Raw genomic sequence first — 19,000 nt, forward strand, 5'->3', positions numbered from 1 at the left:
GCACTGGCAAACCACCCCGTATTGAGTCTGCCATGAAAACGCTGGAGGGCGTCACCCCAAGGGTCAGACATGACCCGGTGCTTGCACAGCTTTACCTTTACCTATGCAACAAGCAATGCCATGGGGCTAGGATAGCAAAAATCAGGAACAACACACAGAAGCATATCATGTGATCAAGCTTCATATGTCAACGTTTTTTTTTGCCAAACCCATGAGAACTAAGGTGTGTTTTCAGCACCAAAAGCTGAGATTCTCTGGTGTTGTGGTTAAGAGCGTCAACTTCTAATTGGGCGAGCAGGGCTCAATTCCCCCCTCCTCCTCCACATGCAGCCCGCTGGGTGACCTTAGGTGAATCACAGTCCTGTCAGCGCTGTTCTCACAGAGCAGTTCTGTCAGAGCTCTCCCAGCCCCACCTATCAGATAGGGCGCTTTGTTGTGGGGAGAGGAAAGGAAGGCGATTGTGAGCTGCTTTGAGACTCCTTCAGGTAGAGAAAAGTGGGGCAGAAAAACCAGCTGCTCTTCTCCCTCCTCTGCATGTACCCAAGACAGCTGTACTTAGAGCCAGTCTTACATAATGGAAAAAGTGGGGACGAGGCCCCTGAGCAAGGCAGGTTCGAATCCACACTTCTACCATGAAAGCTCCCCCGTAGCCTTCGGCCTGTCAAGCCCTCTCTGCCTAGCCCAGCACACAGGACTGTTGTAAGAGACAGGGAGACCGACGTGAAGACAGGCTTGCAGTTCCACATGGAAAGAAAAGCGAGGTAAGCAGTCTATGCACGACTGCTAGCCATGGAGTATGCAGGAAACTTCTACATTGGGAGGCACTAAGCCTGTGAATCCCGGAGCCAGGAGCCAACATCAGGGGAAGGCCTCTCTGCCCTACAGAGGAACTGGCTGGCCCCTGGGTGAGATGGGAGGCTGGACTGGATGGAGCCCTGGTCTGACCCAGCAGGGCTCTTCTGAGGGTCTTATGAAGGTCTTGGCCTCTCTGCCCTGTGGCTGGCCCTCCAGAGCAACTGGTTGGCCACTATATGAGAGAGGCTGGGGGGCTACAGAAGGATCACTGGTCTGATCCAGCAAGGCACTTATGAGGTTCTTATGCAGGCCTCGGCCTTTCTGCCCTGTTGTTGGCCCTGCAGAGGAACTGGCTGGCCCCTATGTGAGACAGGAGGCTGGACTAGATGGACCCTCCCTGGCCTGACCCAGCAGGGCTCTTCTGAGGTTCCTATCAGGGGAAGGCCTCGGCCTCTCTGCCTTGTGGCTGGCCCCTGAGTGAGTCGGGAGAATGGACTAGATGGACCACTGGTCTGATTCAGCAGGGCTCTTCTGAGGTTCCTATCAGGGGAAGGCCTCAGCATCTCTGGCCTCTGTGTGTCCAGAGGATCTAGCTGGCCGCTGGGTGAGACAGGCGGCTGCATTAGGTAGGCCGCTGGTCTGATCCAGCAGGGCACTTCTGATGTTCTTCAGGTACTGGCACGGGAACCACGCAACAGGCCCTAAGGAACCCCATGTGGACAAGTGTCCCAAGAAGCCACTGGCAGTACGTGGTGAAGAGCCGGCAATCTCCCGCTTCCGCCCCGCCCTGGCAATACTGGCGCCAGCCAAGAAGAGCAATCACAGACTTTTAATAAACAGGAACGCTTCAACTTCATAACGCACTAATTGGATGGAGGCTCTTGCCCTAAGCCTGATGCATTATCCAGCGGAGTTTATCCTCACCTTGCGAGCTCCTTAATTAAGTTTGCGATGCGCCTCTTGTCTTCGGGACATAAATCCTTTAGAGAGGCACTCTTCCTTCCTCCTTTGTCGGAGACCTGAAAAATTAAAACCGGCATTTTAAAAAGCCGCATTAACATGGAACGAGCGTTCCTGAATTGACAATAAAAGTATTTCAAGCACCAAAGCCTGCATGTTCAGCCTCAGGTGACTCAAGAATGGGAGAAAATGCAAGATTCTGAACAATGAAGAATCAGCCAGCAAGGCAATTTCTCAGGTTGCATGCCCCGGGATTCTGCATTAACTTGTCTTTCTGAAGATTATAGCTCTCGCTCTCTTTTATCACACCTCCAAGTAGCTCTGGTGGCTACACTTTTGGGCTCCGCACAACAACCCTTTGAGGTAGGTGAGGCCGGATGGAGAATTGAATCCAGGCCTCCCCAGTTATTCCCCTGCCCCATACTCCCTTCTCTGCCCTAGGTCCAGGGAAACAAGAGATATGGGATGTGACATACCAAGGTCCTTCAGTCTCTGGATTTAAGGTGAGCATAGCCCTGATCTCAGAAGCTAAGCAGTATTAGCCCTGCTGAGGACTTGGATGTGAGGCAACCTCTCCCCCAGCAGGAAGACCAGGGCTGCTAGGCAGAGGCAGGCAAAGGTAAAAACAGCGGGCTTTCCTCCAAAGCCCAGCTCAGTTGGATGCAACCTGCCTGTGCTTTCCACCACTACAGGTGTGACACAAGTGCCAAAATCTTCACAGCAGCCGCTGGTCACATGGGCCACCCACTCCACCCCACCCCACCCCACCCCCCTTCATAATTATGCTGATACTTTGAATCAAACTCTAGAGCAGCCATTCTCAATGGGGGTGGGGGTGGGGGTGGGGGGCTGGCCCATCTGAAGGGGGCCACAGATGGAAAAATGCAAGAAGGGAGCCCAAAGGGTTCACGGGGGTGGGGGCTGGTCACTAAACCAATGAAATACCCTTTTGGTCATGTAAGACATCATCAGTTTCTAGAAAGCTCGACCTTGGTCAAGGGAAAGAAAGAGACTCAGGCCCTGACCGAATCACCAAACTGCTACAGGCCTCAGCCTCTCTGCCCTGCTGTTGGACCTCCAGAGGAACTGGTTGGCTACTGACCCAGCAGGGCTCTTCTGAGGTCTTTAATACTCGCCACCTAAGGCCCTTTGATCTGGAGAAGCAACTGATAAATTAGAAGCTGACAGTCCACAGGTATCGATAAAGGCGAATTGCACAAAGTATTCAAATATTGTGGAGGCAACTGAGATATTCAGACGTCGCTGGGAGGGCAACCAAAATTAATGGCCAGGTTGGAAGGCAGGTAGCCAACTGACGGTGTTTTGTGGCGAATTCCCTTGGGGTACAATGAGCAGATTTGTCTGGATCTGCCCGAAAGAATCCCAAATACAGATCTTCCCTCAAATCAGGGCAATCCCCAACCCTCCGACTCTAAAAAGCGGGCTAAATAAAAAGTGAGATGCAGCCAAAGTGTCAAAACAGTGTGAAGGCATTCAATTAGGGGGGGGGAGAGAACACACTCCAAGTCTTTCCAGATTTATCGACTCCGTGAAATCACGTTTCAACATGAATATTAACTTATGCAGATAATTTCCACTGGAATGAGCTGTCAGTAGCGATAAAAGCAGGGGGAAGACAGCTCTTTACGAGGCGCTACCACCTCACCAACGCCAAACTTTGTGCCGCTGCTGCACTTTTCCAATTAAAAGAACCCGAAATTGTCTCTGTGCAAACCGTGGGCTGTGCGAACCACGGAACCCAGCAGTGTCTGTCATTCCACGGGGCAGATGGGGGGGGGGGGCACTCAGGCCGAGTTACGCAAAACTCAGACGTGTGTGCATGTCCCCGCCATGGCAGTCCAAAGATGAATTTTATTTCAGCCGCAGTTTATGCCCTGTACATCTTCACGGACAACGATACGGTCAACACCGCTGTGAAATTACTCTGGGTTGAAAATGCATTCCCCTCGAGAGCTGGCTGCTTCTACCCAATCGGGAAACGGCACGATGCGGAACAGTTTGCGAAGAAAGCAAAGGAAGGGTCTGTCCCGCTTGCACGAACCACGAGTGTGTCTTCACAAAGACAGTTTCAGAGAGTAGCCCTGCTGGCCTGCAGGAGAAACACTCAATTGGAGTCCAGGAGCACCTTAGGGACCACGGAGATTTTCAGAGTATAATTGGGAATTATCTCAGGGTCATTCCACCGCTGACCAACAAGTGGCAGAATAGGAGTTGGGTTTTATACCCCGCTTTTCACTACACAAAGGAGTCTCAAAGCAGCTTCCCTTCCTCTGCCCTCAACAGACACCCTGGGAGGGAGGTGGGACTGAGAGAGCTCTGACAGTGTCCTGCCTGCTCCAGCTGCAACTCCAGCCGAGCGCCCAAGAGGGCACTCCGGAGGCCGTAGCTGACCCAGGTATGCTGGCCAGTCCAAGCACTCTCCTGGCACAGCCTGGAGATCCTGCTGGTCCACCCGATCCTCTCCGTGAAACCCCAGGACGAGTCCCCATCCAGCCCAGAGGACTCACCGGAGCAGCAGTGAAGGTGCGGCACACGAATCTGACAGCTGTCAGAAGATCAGCAGGGCTGTCAGTCTAGATGGGGCCCACCTGCAGCAATTCCTCAGATGAGGATCAGGCTCAGCTGCAAGTCCCCTGGCTGAAGGCTAACCCACCCAACCTTCGTGTGCTGAAGACAAGGCTCGAGGGAAGCCCTTTGTGGGTGCAACACATGCGTTTCCCTGCCTGTCTTTCCCAGACACCTCCGTGTTTCAGTTCGCTACAACTCGGCTCTACTGTCATCTGGCTCCTGACTTCAGCTTAGCTTCTGACTTTGTCCGGCTCCTGACCCTTGGCTTCAGACTCTGCTCTGGTTTGGCTTTTGACTCTTTCTCTCTCTGGCTCGCGACTCTGGCCCAGCTTTGACTTCGCTCCCTGACCCAGCCGCTATGTGAACTGTGTCCCCTGGCTCCTGGACTGGACTCTGGACTTTGTGTTGCCACCTGACTTGGTCTCAGCCCTCCAGCTGAGTAGGTACGGCCCAGCTGGGCAGCACAGACAGGTCCACTTGGTCAGAACAGCACTATCAGGGCTGTGCCTGCCCCAAGGCCACCCAGCAGGCTGCATGTGGAGGAGGACCAGGGGATCAAACCCAGTTCTCCATATTAGAGGCTGCCGCTCATAACCAGGACATTAAGCTGGCTCTCAGAAGAGAAGCTTCAAAGGGCAATTACAAGGGGAGATTGCTGGGCCTGAGTTCATTTACAAGTTCAGAACAATGGATCCCCCCGCCCAAAGTCTAAATAGGGACATACCAATCCTCTCTCCCTAAAAGTAAAGGTATCCCCTGTGCCAGCACCAGGTCATGTCTGACCCTTGGGGTGATGCCCTCTAGCGTTTTCTTGGCAGACTCAATACGGGGTGGTTTGCCAGTGCCTTCCCCAGTCATGACCGTTTACCCCCCAGCAAGCTGGGTGCTCATTTTACCGGCCTCGGAAGGATGGAAGGCTGAGTCAACCTTGAGCCAGCAGCTGGGATCAAACTCCCAGCCTCATGGTGAGACAGCAGGTGGGCTGCTTTACCACCCTGAGCCACAAGAGGCTCCTCCTCTCTCCCTACAGATGCTAATTTTCTGCCCCCCCTGCTAATTTTCTGCGTTTGCTGGCAGGGGCTCATGGGAATTGTAGTCCATGAACATCTGGAGGACCACAGGTTGTCTACCCCAGCTGGAAGGAACATCAAACCAACCTGACTTTCATGTTCCTACCAGCAGCCAAGGTGCAGATGCGACAGTGGAGTTCTCACAAACCGCAGCAGCAGCCATTGGCCCAAAATCAAACACCGTCCCAGATTGCTCCCCTCGCAGGGCAGAAGAAAGATCACCAGGCTTGGTCTGGTGTTGGTCTCTACAGTGCTACTGGGTTTGAATCTAGCTACTCTACTGCAGACCGACATGGCTGCCCTCTGAAACTGGGGGTCCCCAACACGACAACCATGACACCATAGCCCCCTCTAACACCTTTCTTGGGGGTCACCAAGCTGACTGCAGTCCTTCCCATGGATCACGGGGATGTGAGGCCCAGCCCTGCCGGGGAAACATGCCCCTTTTGCAGATATTCCTTTCAAAGAAATCTTCAAAAGCCAACCGAATTATTATTTTATGCCGCCTTTGAAATGGAGAGTGGCCGTCACTCTGCGATGAGTGATATCCTTCCCGACCCAAGGCGTAGGAGCCCAGCCCCCGTTCAAACCTTTTGATTTGTGTTTAATTCAGACTTCAGTCAAAGCACTTTGGGTTTCCAGCAGGAGGTCGCATCTGTTCAACTTTCCCTTCGCTTTTCAAAGGCCATGCCAAGGGAACTGCTCTCTTTGTGCATTCTCACCCGTCACATGCGCTCTCCTGCCGCATGTCACAAAAAGACAGAGTGAGCCACATCAGTCCAGGATTTGGGGACAGGGAAGTTCACGGACATGAACCCTGCTGTCATTTCAGCTGGTGTCCGAGGGCCTCTTTCAGGTGGGTACCCTGTATGCAGCCAAAAGAAATGCTTCTTGGACAGCCAGAAAGCAAGCACTCCCCATCAGAAAAGCCCCTTGATTGTATCTGTCCAACAACGGCCTTTTTGTAGGATCGACAATCCCAGGATGTGAAAGTCCTGGAAATCTGGAAGGAGCAGTGCCTTTGCAGGGGAGAATCCAGCAAGAGATTTCACCTAGAACCGATGGCATACCAATAGTGTTTCACAAGTATGGGAGAAGCTTGATCTCATCTCAGAAGCTAAGCAGGGTCAACACATAAGACCCCTGCTGGAACAGATAAGTAGCTCATCTAGTCTAGCATCCCAACTCACACAGTGGCCAACTAGTTCCTCCGGAGGGCCAACCACAGGGCAGAGAGACTGAGACCTTCATAAGAACATGAGAAGAGCCCTGCTGGATCAGACCAGTGAGGGTCCATCTAGTACAACCTCCTGTCCCACACAGTGGCCAACCAGTTCCATTGGACAGCCAACAACAGGGCAGAGAGGTCAAGGCCTTCCCTTGAAGTTGCCTCCTAGATCTGGGATTGAGAGACTTAGTGCATCTGTATGTGGACGTTCTGCTCAGCCACCGTGACTAGTAGCCATCACTACAGCCTCTGGCAGCGAATTCCAAATTTTATTCCTGTTTCTTTCTTTTTGAGAGCCAGCGTGGTGTAGGGGTTAAAGAGCGGCAGGGCTCTAATCTCAAGAATCAGGTTTGTCCCCTACACCTCCTTAACCAGCCAGCTGGGTGTCCCTTGGGCCAGACACATTTCTCTTAGGGTTGTTCTTGTGGGGCAGTTCCCTTACAGCTCTCTCAGCCTCACAGGGTATCAGTGGTGGGGAGAGGAAGGGAAAGGGGGCGGTAATCGGCTTTGGGACTCCTTCAGGACGTAAAAAGCAAGTTATTAAAAAACAGCTTTTCTTTTACTCTTCCACAAGCACTAACCTGCTCTCCGGCGGCTTCTCCAGCGTTTTTCGAGGCATCCATCGGGATGGAGTCAGATGCTGCGGGTTTCTTGGCCTTCACTTCTGCTTTCTGACTCTTCGGCCGGTGTCTTGCACTAAAATTCCTCTCTGCAGAAACTCCTAAGGATGGAACAACCCAAATCAGGCCATCTCAAATTCATTCCAAGGAGGCTGTTCTCCCACCACCACAATGTGGGAACCGAAAGGAAAACCAAAATAACTTAAGCAGCACAGCACCAGCCTTGGAATGTTCCTTCCTACCCCTACAGAATTCGGGTCCAGTGGCACCTTTAAGATCAACAAAGATTTAATCAAGGCGTGAGCTTTTGTGGGCAGGCACACTTCCTCAAATACAGTGTCTGTATGCATTCCTCAGACATTGTATCTGTGGAAGTGTGCATGCACATGAAAGCTCATGCTTTCACTGACAAGTTCCAGTGGGTGAGCGATAGGGTTGAGAGTGTCCTGGATAGTGCAGGGGGTTGGACTAGATGACCCAGGAGGTCCCTCCCAACTCTATGAGCCTATGATTCTCTCAAAGGAGCTTACATTTATCTTCCCTTCCTCTCCCCACAACAGACATCCTGAGAGAGTTTTGGGAGAACTGTAGCTGGCCCAACTACATCATGCTGGTTCACGCTTCTGACAGTCTGCAAATTATGAAAAACCTAATCATTGGGTTTTTTAAAATTATTTACTCCCCCCCCCCAGGGACTCAAGTCCACTTAAACACAGAGTCAAGACAATCAAGAATGAACAATGAAACAAGATTTGGGGTGCAGAAAGCCAGGAGTGTGGGAGCCTTCCTGGCCCCACAGCCAGGGTGTCCCACAAGGTGGGGGCTGCAGCCGAGATATTGCCCATTTTGCTCAGATGAGTGAAACGTGGGAGAGCCCGGGGGAGAGAGGGCCTCAGGAACAAGGGCCTTTGGCTATATTAACACAGAATGGATCAGGAAGATGCTTTAATAAAAAAAGAAGAAGAAGAAGAAGAAGAAGAGTTGGTTCTTATATGCCACTTTTCCCTACCCGAAGGAGGCTCAAAGCGGCTTACAGTCACCTTCCCATTCCAAGAAATGGGAACGTGGCTTGTACTGCTGCTTACAGTATGTATTTATCTTGCTCTCAAGGCATCACTTTCCACTTTATAATACCAGTTTTGTCATGGCTAACATGGCAGAATATTTAGGCTGGGTTTTTAGAGGTCTGCAGCCCCCCCCCCCCCCCAAGTTGTATTACGTGGCACGTCTGAGGTCTTGTCCCGTTGACGGCATGAACTTTCCCCTGGTAACCCGCCTTGAGTCTTGATTAAGAAAAGCTGACTGTGAATAACGCCAGTCTCCAACAAGGGAAAGATGAGTGATCGTGGATGGCAAAACTCATGAAGCTAGGAGTCTCAAAACTTGGGCACTCGTTCCCAGATGACGATGGGACTAGTGCTAAAGCCGAAGAAGATCGGAGCGTCCTGAGCTTAGACCCAAGAATGTCCTTCTGCAATTCGCAATAGAAGCAAAGGTTTCGACAGAAGGAGCCAGGAAAGGGCAGGCAGGCAGGGGAAATGGCAAATATCCCCTCCATTATAAGAGAGCCAGCTTGGCATAGCAGTTAGGAGCGTGGACGTCTAATCAGGCGAGCAAGATTTGATTCCGTACTCCTCCACATGCAGCCGCTGGGTGACCTTGGGCTAGGCACAGCCCTGACAGTGCTGTTTTGACGGAGCAGGAATATCAGAGCTCTCTCAGCCTCCCCTCCCTCACAGGGTGTCTGTTGTGGGGAGAGGAAAGGGAAGGTGACTGTAAGCCGCTCTGAGCCTCCTTCGGGTTGAGAAAAGCGGCATAGAAGAACCAACTCTTCTTCTTCAGTAATCTCAGGGCTCTCTCAGCCCCACCTCCCTCACAGGGTGTCTTGTGGGGAGAGGAAGGGAAGGCGACTGTAAGCCACTTTGAGCCTCCTTCGGGTTGAGAAAAGTGGCATATAAGAACCAACTCTTCCTTCTTCTAAAACAAAGGGGGGTTAACAACTTCCCTGTCTTGTCAGAGTTTGTGTGGTGCAGCTGATAGAAAGGTCACCAAAATGGCACCCACCAATACTTCACCTGGTGTCTGCCAAGTGGTTTCAAAAAATGGGTGGGGCCTGGAAGGGCTGGTTTGGACTCAGCAGATGTCTCTCCCTAGTCAAAGAAAAGGAACCGACGGAATGATGCACTAGAGATGCTTCTAAAAACGAACACGGAAGATGACGAGAACACGTTTCAACAGCCAGAGAAGAGAGGTTCTCATCTCCTTCTCCTGCACAGCTGGAACATTCTTACAAGTGTCAACCCGGCCATTCACCCAGCCCTGTGCCAACGCGTACCGCTGCTCCGGCCTGCACCCACGCTTCTTTCGGCTCCCAAGGGACCCTGATCACCAGGAAGGAGGAACTGGTCGACGTGTGAGCTAAAAGGCTTATCGGCTGATTAAACGAGGTGGACCTCTTGGACTTGGGGCCACAAGAGCATTTTGCAACATGGGCCCTGAGGTCATAAATCATGCCCATGCAGCTCTCACTGCAGGGGAAAAAAATACATTTCAGAGCAGTAAGGATGGGATCTAAGGGCAAACTCAGGGGCGCTGTTTTATACAGAAATGGATACGCAGGCAAAGGTACCACGTGAAGGTGCCTGAGGTTGAAGATTGCTTGTCCCCCTGTTTCGAGACGGACGACTGTGACTGGCAGCTGCTGCCAAGAATATTGGGCAAAAATCTTTCCCCTGCAGCAGACTTTGGGTGAATGTTGGCACCTACCTGACACTCAATGGATGCAGAAAGTGCTTCCCTTGACCAGTGCCTGCCTTTGAAACAGTAGAGGCCTCATATAGTTTTATCTGGCTGGCTGATCCACAGAATTGACTATGGTCCAGACCAGGGGTAGTCAAACTGCGGCCCTCCAGATGTCCATGGACAAATGCTGGCAGGGGCTCGTGGGAATTGTAGTCCATGGACATCTGGAGGGCCGCAGTTTGACTACCCCTGGTCCAGACTGTCCAGAGTACAGAATATCGTTTTATTAACAGGAGTTAACTTGATATATCACTTTTGTAATTCTTTTAATTTATGTATGCTGTTTTTATTTCATGCCTGACCATTGATAAAGGTGGTAACGCCAAGCAGAAGAAGAAGAGTTGGTTCTTATAAGCTGCTTTTCTCTACCCGAAAGAGTCTCAAAGCGGCTTACAGTCGCCTTCCCTTCCTCTCCCCACAACAGACAGCCTGTGAGGTGGGTGAGGCTGAGAGAGCCCTGAGATTACTGAAGAAGAATACTTGGTTCATAGAGGCCACTTTTCTCTCCCCGAAGGAGTCTCAAAGCGGCTTCCAATAACCTTCCCTTCCTCTCCCCACAACAGACGTGAAGTGGGTGAGGCTGAGAGAGCTCTAGAAGAACTGCTCTATGAGAACAGCTCTAACAGGACTCTGACTGGCCCAAGGTCACCCAGTTGGCTGCATGCAGGGGAGGAGTGGGAGATCATACCCGGCTCACCAGATTAGAAGCCCACACTGCTAACCGCAACACCAAAATGCATCTGGTCAGTGGAGACAATGGTATGCATTATGCACTAATTTCCTTTAGGCTATGCAATAAGCTTTGGGTTTCTAATTTTATAAATATTAGTACTTTAGAGAGCCAGTTTGGTGTAGTGGTTAGGAGTGTGGACTTCTAATCTGGCATGCCAGGTTCGATTCTGTGCTCCCCCACATGCAACCAGCTGGGTGACCTTGGGCTCGCCACGGCACTGATAAAACTGTTCTGACCAAGCAGGAATATCAGGGCTCTCTCAGCCTCCTCTCCCTCACAGGGTGTCTGTTGTGTGTAGAGGAATGGGAAGGCGACTGTAAGCCGCTTTGAGCCTCCTTCGGGTAGAGAAAAGCAGCATATAAGAACCAACTCTTCTTCTTCTTCTTCTACTTAATTTTATAAACTGTATTCTAGCCTACACAGGCTTAAATTCATTCCCCTTATTTTGACCTTTTGGGGTTCTTGACAAAAATCTTTTACTTCACTTCCCAGCTGGTCTTTTCCTTTTCTTTTTAAAGGGAGATTATTATTCCTCTTATCATTAGACTTAAAGACTGCCTCTCTCCCAAGCAGTGGGAACTGAACCTGGGACCTTCTGCATGCCAAGCAGATGTTCTACGGCTCAGCCACAGCCACAGTCGTCACAAATCTGGACCAGTCAGACAGAAAAGTAAGAACATAAGGGAAGCCCTGCTGGATCTGGCCAACGTCCCATCCGGTCCAACACTCTGCATCACACAGTGGCCAACACCCAGGGGCCCTCAGGAGGGCCACCAGTGGGGCCAGAACTCTAGAAGCCCTCCTGCTGTTCACCCCCAAGCACCAAGGATACAGAGCATCCCTGCCCCAGACATAAGAGAAGCCATGCTGGATCAAGCCAGTGGTCCATCTTCTCTGTATCACACAGCAGCCAAAACCCAGGTGTCATCAGGAAATCCACCAGCAAGGCCTTTCCTCATGGTTCAAGGAAGCTTACAATAATGAGCTATTCAAAGCTGTTCAGCACATTCACATAACACTGGCTGAATAGGACAGCTGCCTATTTTGAGTCTTTTCAGCAATCGTACCTGGGATATACACCAGAGTCTGGTCTTCGTCAGAAACTGAGCAGGATCTCGTTCAAGGAAAGCAACGGAAACATATTTCTAAGGTCCCAAGTTAGAAAACATGATAATATGCCATGAAAGCAATACACGCCTGTGAACACTCTCCTCCACCACAAAAAGAAATGGCTTGCAGGAAACAGAATGCGTGGGAACCATTGTCTGCTTCTCATCGGAGAGATCTCAGCCCAAAGCCTGCCCTTTACGAAAGACCCCAGAAGTAGCTTTAATCGGAAAGATAATGAACCGCTGCATTTACATGTACTAGGTGTGAGCATTCAAAGAACTCCTGCAAGCTGTGCATACAGCTCATGCTGCAGTCACTGAAGTACAGACGTGGATTCCACACTTTATGCTTAAATCCCAGAAAGCCATTTGAGGTGCCGAAACACAGAAGTTAGGAGCAGGACATCCAGAAGAGGGGCTTATCAATCATGGCTGCATTCACAGAATCGTGGAGTTGGAAGGGACCTCCAGGGTCACCTAGACCAACCCCCTGCAGAATGTAGGAAATTCCCAACTCCCTGCTCACCCACAGTGACCACAATTCCATGCCCAGGTGATGCCCCCCCCAAAAAAAAACCAAGAATCCCTGGCCAGTCTGGCCTGTAAACAAGTGACCTCCTGACCCGAAAGTGGCGATCGGCATTTCCCCGGGTATGCAAAAAAGGGCCACAAGAGCCAAGCACCGACACGATCCCTTCTGGCCACCCACTTACCACCTGCTTGAGTTCACAGAATCATTCCGAAGTCACATTAAGCCTGCAGGCTGCCAGGTTCACACCTTTCTCCTCTCCTTTTTCAAACACAGCCCCGAAGAAACCCGGGCTTTGAGCAAATCCCAGCTACCCGCGATATACGAACAGGCAAGCAGGCAGCTCAAGCAGAACTAGTTTTCTGCCCCCAAGAGGGATTCCAGGCCAGCCTGATCTCCTCAGCTCTCGGAAGCAAAGCAGGATCAGCCCTGGCTGGGATTGGGAACGGGAGACTGCCAAAGCCAGGGTTGCAATGCAGAGGAAGGCAATGGTTCTTTGGTCCATTTAACGCACATGAAGCACGACCCTGCCTTTTTCCAAATCAGATCACAGGTCCATCAAAGTCAGCAGCTCTCTGCGGTTTCAGGGGAAGGTCTTCCATGTCACCTCCTGCCTGGTCCTTTCAACTGAAGATGCTGGGGATTGAACCTGGGAACTTCAGCATGCCAAGCAGAGGCTCTGCCACTGGGCCAGGTTTCAGGTCAAGGTCTTTCCCATCACCACCTGCCTGGACTTTTCAACTGGAGATGCTGGGGATTAAACCTGGGAACTTCATCATGCTAAGCAGAGGCTCTGCCCCTGAGCTGCAGCCCCACACATGACACTGCCTTCTACTGACTCAGACTGCAACAACCAGGCAACCAATCACAGCCCCTCTGTCGAGGGATGTGCGACAGGCCTACCAAGCCAAGTGATCCCTTCCCAGCTGAGTTGGCCCCAACTAAGACTCGGCGTCAGGAACAAGAGCAGTCTCCTTCGCCCAGAGCCAAGAAACTCCTACCCCAAGAAATGAAAAACACATGAAGGCACGCACAGCAGAAATCAACAACACCCCCCAGGGAAGAGAGTCCAAAAATAAATGCACAGAGCCTTCAACGGCAAGTCACAACCCGTGGTGCGTGCTAGCCGTTCCGCTAAATACCGTGACGGGAGCGACAAGACCAAAATGACACCAAGCCGTCCTGGAGAAATCCAAGCAATTCTCAAGACAAAGGGAAGCCCAGTCCTCTCCTTCTCCTGGTGAATGTATGTTTCCCAGCAACTATTCAGACAGAAGAAGAAAAGTGCAAGAGTCCCATAGTAGGCTAACTAGATTTGTGGCAGGGAAGGAGCTTTCATGAGTCACTTCCTCAGATAGATCCAGATGTTAGAAGGAGAAAAGAGCAAGATTCCAGGGGCACCTTTAAGACAAGCAAAATCTGTAGCAGAGGAGGATCTTTCATGAGTCACTGCTCACTTCTTCAAAGGCCTTCCTGTATCTGAAGAAGTGAGCAGGACTGCCTAAAGGTCCTCCTTTGCCACAAATTTGGTTAGTCTTGAAGGTGCTCCTGGACGCTTTTCTCTCGCTGTACGGCAAAGTAATATGGCTACCATCGTGATCCAACAACCTGCCACGCTAGCAACATCTCGCTCCTCATCTAGAAAAGAAACAGCTTCCCTCTGAAATATAATTATTCAAAAACAGTTAGGGCACCTCTCCTGCCTGGGGCGGCTTCAGAAATACAAAAGGATAAACGAAAACAGTTAAAAAGAAAACATGAAAAGATCAAATCCAAAATTAAAAGCACAGAGCATACAAAGACAACCCACGAAATGCCAGAATATCAGGGAACCAGAAAAAGGAAGGGTTAAATTCCTCGCTGTGGGAGCCAGCTGGAGTGACCGGCTGCTCCAAGTGCTCTGATTGGCCGGCACTTTGAAGGACTGTCCACTTACCCACTCCACTTTAGGAAGTGCAGGCACCCAGACCCAATTCTCACTTCTGCTGAGTTGCTCAGGATGGGTTTCCTTCCCGGAACCTCGGCTCTGTCCGGCCTTCCCCTTTTCACTTCTGACTAAAGAATCTGGCACCACCCTGCCCTCTCCAGAGTACAGGCTCCACACAAGGCCCACAAGGCCAGGGTGACACAGTGCCACACCCAGTGGGGAGACTTTTTTTTTAAATTTATTTTATATTTCTAGCCTGCTCCTCTTGATCCAGTCATCTCAGGGCAGTCTACATCATATAAACAATTACAATGTGCAATTACAATGTCCAATAAAAGCATACAACAAAAAATACATTAAGGGGGGGGGGGCTAGCCATAATTTCCCAGCCTGTACTCTGTGCTACTGGGAAGATTTAACATGAGGTCCCAGAAGAAGGGAAGGATAAAAAAAGAAGAGTTGGTTTTTATACCCCACTTTTCACTGCCCAAAGGAGTCTAAAAGCAGCTTACACAGCCTGTGAGGGAGGTGGGACTGAGAGAGCCCTGATATTACTGCTTGGTGAGAACAGCTCTGTCAGGGCTGTGACTAGCTCAAGGTCACCCAGGTGGCTGCTCACCAGATTAGAAGCAGCTGCTCTAAACCACCTTCACTCTTTTTGAATCATCACCTCATTTGGGAAACACCAATCTTCCATGGAACGCAAGGAGAAGGCAAGAGTTTGGATCAACAGAGGAAGAAGAGGAATTCCACCATGCCTCATTATGCCCACCACAGAAGTGTCTGGAAATGGCTCATCAGAAGTATATATAGTGTCTTAATGGCCAGACTGGGTCTGAGAGGCCCAAGTTCAAATCCCTACTCTGGTATGGAAGCTGGCTGTGTGACCTTGGGCTGGTTGCAGCCTCTCAGCCTAACTTACCTCACAGGGCTGCTGTGAGGCCCCCACCTGGTGGAACGAGCTCCCAGAGAAGCTAAAACAGTTCCGCAGGGCCTGCAAAAGGGAGCTCCACCAGGCATATGGTTGAGGTCTATCTCAATCACCGCTTCCCATTGGCCCCCAAGCCTCCCTCCAATGGCAACCACTACAAATTCGCCCATCCCACTGGGACTCAGTATGAGTTTAATTCAAGGCTCTTCGCAGTATTCCACCGTTCTATAATGTTATTATTATGTCAATGTTATTGTTTTCACTATGGAACTACCTGTATTGTTCTTGTTTCATGTAAACCACCCTGAGCCTTCAGGGAGGACGGTATATAATATAAATATACAATTCTAACTTTCTTATTTTGTCTTCATAACAAGCCGGTAAGGTGCATGGGACTCAGAGAGACTATTCCAAAGTCATAGCAGAATTCAGATTTGAAAACTGGTGTCCCAGACCTCAGTGCAAAACACAAGCTGCTCCTTTCAACCAATTCTGCAGAAAAACCTCTGGCAAGACAGGCTCTTTCTCTGCATATTCAGCAATTCAACATGGAAGGCAGACTTCCAACAAGTGGGACTCACCACCATCAAGAATTAAACCTGAGTTGCTCAACAGAAAGAGGTTCAACAAGGATGAAAATCTACTTACGCTGTTATGGGAAAGGGTAGATGTTCAAAGCGGGGAAGCCCCTGGTTCAAATTTCACCAGAATCTATTAAGGCTGGGACTAAGCGTTAAGTCCTATAATACCCGCATAAACCAACAAAACTTTCAGGCCATAGGTTTTTGTGAGTCAGAGACCAAGAGGAATGAAGAATGAAGTCTTCGTATCCCAGTCGGAGGACGGGAGAGCTGTTAAAGAGAGTCCCCACATCTGCCAAGGGAAGCCTCAACTCTTGAAAACTTATGCCTGGGAAATCTTTTGGGGACGTGCACCGCAGACCAGCATGACACACTTTCTAAAGTTCGGGACAACAATGAAAGACACTCGCATTCTTGCCTGGGAAGGCCAGTCCACAGCCACAAGCCTGAACTACCTCGCAGGACTGTTGTGAAGGGAGAGGCTCATCCGCCGCCCTGCGGGGAAAGGCGAGAGAAGGATTAAAGAAGGCAGGAAAGCGAAGAGCCAGCCGTGAAAACGACCCACCAGGAGCCCTCTCCCGCGCTCAAGGCGTTCCAGCCGCGCAGTCCCTCACAACAACCCTGCAAGGTAGGCTCGCGCCCACTAAGAAGCCGAACCGCCGGCCCTGCTGCCGCTCCTGGGCCCGAGTTATCTCCGCTGGCGACACTCCCACGCCCCGCCGCCCCTCGCCGCCCGCAAGGGAAGGATACGGCCCCGACTCCAGTACGCGGCTCCTTCCGGTCTCGGCCCCGCGGCCACATCCGCCATCTTGAAACAACCGCCACTCCCAGCGTCCCTCCGCCCAGCCACGCCCACCGCCCGCCAAGCCCGCTCCCCATTGGCTACCACGCCCCGGCTTTGCCCAGATACGGCGCCGGCGAGGAGGCAGCCTATCGTCGCCGTTCCCGGAAGGCTCCAAGCGAGGGCTGGGCGGGGTTGAAGCCTCGCCCGCTGCTTCACGGGAGTTGGAGTCCGGCGATCCACGGCTTCCTCCGCAGCGGGTTCAAAGCGGACTACGACTCCCGTGAGACAGCGCGCCTCCGTAGGCGGAAGCGAGAGGACTACGGGCCCCACAATCCCCGGCGGCGGTCGAGGACGGGTCGTGCGCGGGGCCAAGTGGGCTGTCTTTCCGTGGCCCGGCGCCTGCGGGAGGATGGAGGAGAGGGCGGCGCGCGGCGGCATCCAGCCCCACCTGGACAGGCTCACCTTGGGCGTCACCCGCATCCTACTCAGGCTCCGGGGTTGGCATGGCAACCGCCGCTCGCAGGCCACGAGGGGATGCCAGCCTCCCGGTGGGGCCGGGATATCTCCCGGAATTGAAGCACGCCTCCCGGGAAGCACCATGGCCCAACCCCCCTGGGATCCCTCTCCACGTTGCATCCCCCTAAAGGCTCCAGACATCCCCAACAAAGGCTCCTGGTGGCAGCAGAGGACGGGACCCACAGGGATGGGCTTAGTCACGGGGAGAACTGAGCCGGCCAGATATCAGGGCTCACATGTCACAGTCAGGGTAGTTCAGTAGTGGAAGGGACCGATCCTGCATTGAGCTGGGGGGGGGGGGTTTGAATGGGATTCATGCTAACCTTGCTCAACTCGTGTCTCCATATTCCTCACAGTTCTGTTTTTCCTTTTGTTTTTGGAAACCACAACGGAATTCCTGGGGATTGATTGGCTGTTTGGACAAAGAATTATCATTGGCTGTATTTGGTTGTGTGACACAGTCTACTGATGTAACAGAATTGATTTTTGCTGTGTATTCCCTGTCATGTAAGGAGTTCTTAGTCTGACGAAGAGTGCTTGCACTCGAAAGCTCACGGCCTGAATAAATCTTTGTTGGTCTTAAAGATGTCTGACTGTACTCTGATTTTATTGTGCTCCTTCATAGGGAGTCTGTTGTGGGGAGAGGAAAGGGAAGGCAAACGGAAGCCGCTTTGAGCCTCCTTCGGGTAGAGGAAAGCGGCATATAAGAACCAACTCTTCTTCTTCTGCAGTAATCTCAGGGTTCTCTCAGTCTCCCCTCCCTCACAGGGTGTCTGTTGTGGGGAGAGGAAAGGGAAGGCGACTGGAAGCCACTCTGAGACTCTTCTTGGTAGAGAAAAGTGGCATATAAGTACCAACTCTTCTTCTCCTTCTGGAATGGGATATTCCCAGAGAGGGACCTCTGCTGCTTTGGAGGGTGGAGTTTATGGCATTATACCCTGCTAATGCCATAAAGCCAGCCATGTTCTCCAAGGCAACCGACCTCTGGCACCTGGTGCAGAGCCAGGCTCCATGTTATGTTTTCCCCACAGATATTTTTAATTGAACATCTCAAGTCTTCAGGCAGAGTTTCTGTTTGATCTAGGATCCGGCTCAGACTCTTAGAAAACCTGCTGATTCTTCCGCCCTCAACCGTTTTCCCATGACCGATGCCTCCATCCCGCCCTGGCCCTTTCCTTTGATCTTGGAAGGACCAAATTTATTCTGTTCATAATCTGTGGGTGTGTTATCGCCTCTCTTCTGGAAGTCGGGGTTTGCTGATTGGCCCGCCTGTCAAACAGAGATAGATTTCTATGTCAGGCCAGAACGAAATGATTTCAGCGTGAATTTGGGGAAAGAGAGAGAGACATTTCTTCCACAAAGAGCCAAAGGGGACGAACTGAATGACCTAAAAGGATTTTTTAAAGCCATCTTAGCCTTTGATGCTTCAAAGACTTACATCTGCTGGCTTTCTTCTTTCGCTTGCGATGCGGCCCTGGGGTCTAGGCCTCTGCTGCCAGAGTAAGTCAGACCGTACTGCTAGAAAATCTCAGAAACCTTTACTGAACAGACATATCAAAAAGGGGAGCGATTGTTTCTCCCCATCTCCTCCATCTAGGTCAGGGTTGTATGAAGCCCTGGGATTTCTTGACGACCCTGGAAGGGTTTCCCAAATGGGTGGGAGTTGTGTATATTTGTATATTTCAATTTGTTAAACATTTATCGGGTGATATGACCATATGTGATAATGTCACCCTGCCCCTCCCCTCCCAAAATAGTCAATGATGGTCCTGGGGGGGGGGGGTGGGAAGGGGAGGGGCCCCGGGTGGGCGTGTCCTCAGCTCTGC

General features: G+C 51.4%; 1 protein-coding gene across 4 annotated transcripts in view; it reads right to left on the reverse strand.

The window, feature by feature from the left end:
• The window catches only part of LOC143841984 (protein hinderin-like), a 224,760-nt gene extending 208,054 nt beyond the window's left edge, over positions 1–16,706 (reverse strand). For 2 of the 4 annotated variants that reach the window (XR_013232958.1, XM_077346539.1), the window contains exons 1-4: positions 16,625–16,706; positions 11,865–11,900; positions 7,224–7,363; positions 1,720–1,814 (exon numbers count right to left, since the gene is read on the reverse strand). Coding sequence is in view for 3 of the 4 variants with exons in the window: in XM_077346539.1 (XP_077202654.1) it covers positions 1,720–1,814; positions 7,224–7,363; positions 11,865–11,900; positions 16,625–16,682 (329 nt within the window). In the remaining variant the exon portion in view is untranslated. Of the gene's footprint in view, positions 1–1,719; positions 1,815–7,223; positions 7,364–11,864; positions 11,901–15,941; positions 16,014–16,624 lie in introns of all 4 variants that reach the window. The other 2 variants (XM_077346541.1, XM_077346540.1) reach the window with 2 other exon arrangements.
• Positions 16,707–19,000: the final 2,294 nt, after the last annotated feature.

Source organism: Paroedura picta, chromosome 7 (genome assembly GCF_049243985.1).
Source record: "Paroedura picta isolate Pp20150507F chromosome 7, Ppicta_v3.0, whole genome shotgun sequence".
In the NCBI taxonomy this organism is placed as follows: domain Eukaryota; kingdom Metazoa; phylum Chordata; class Lepidosauria; order Squamata; family Gekkonidae; genus Paroedura; species Paroedura picta.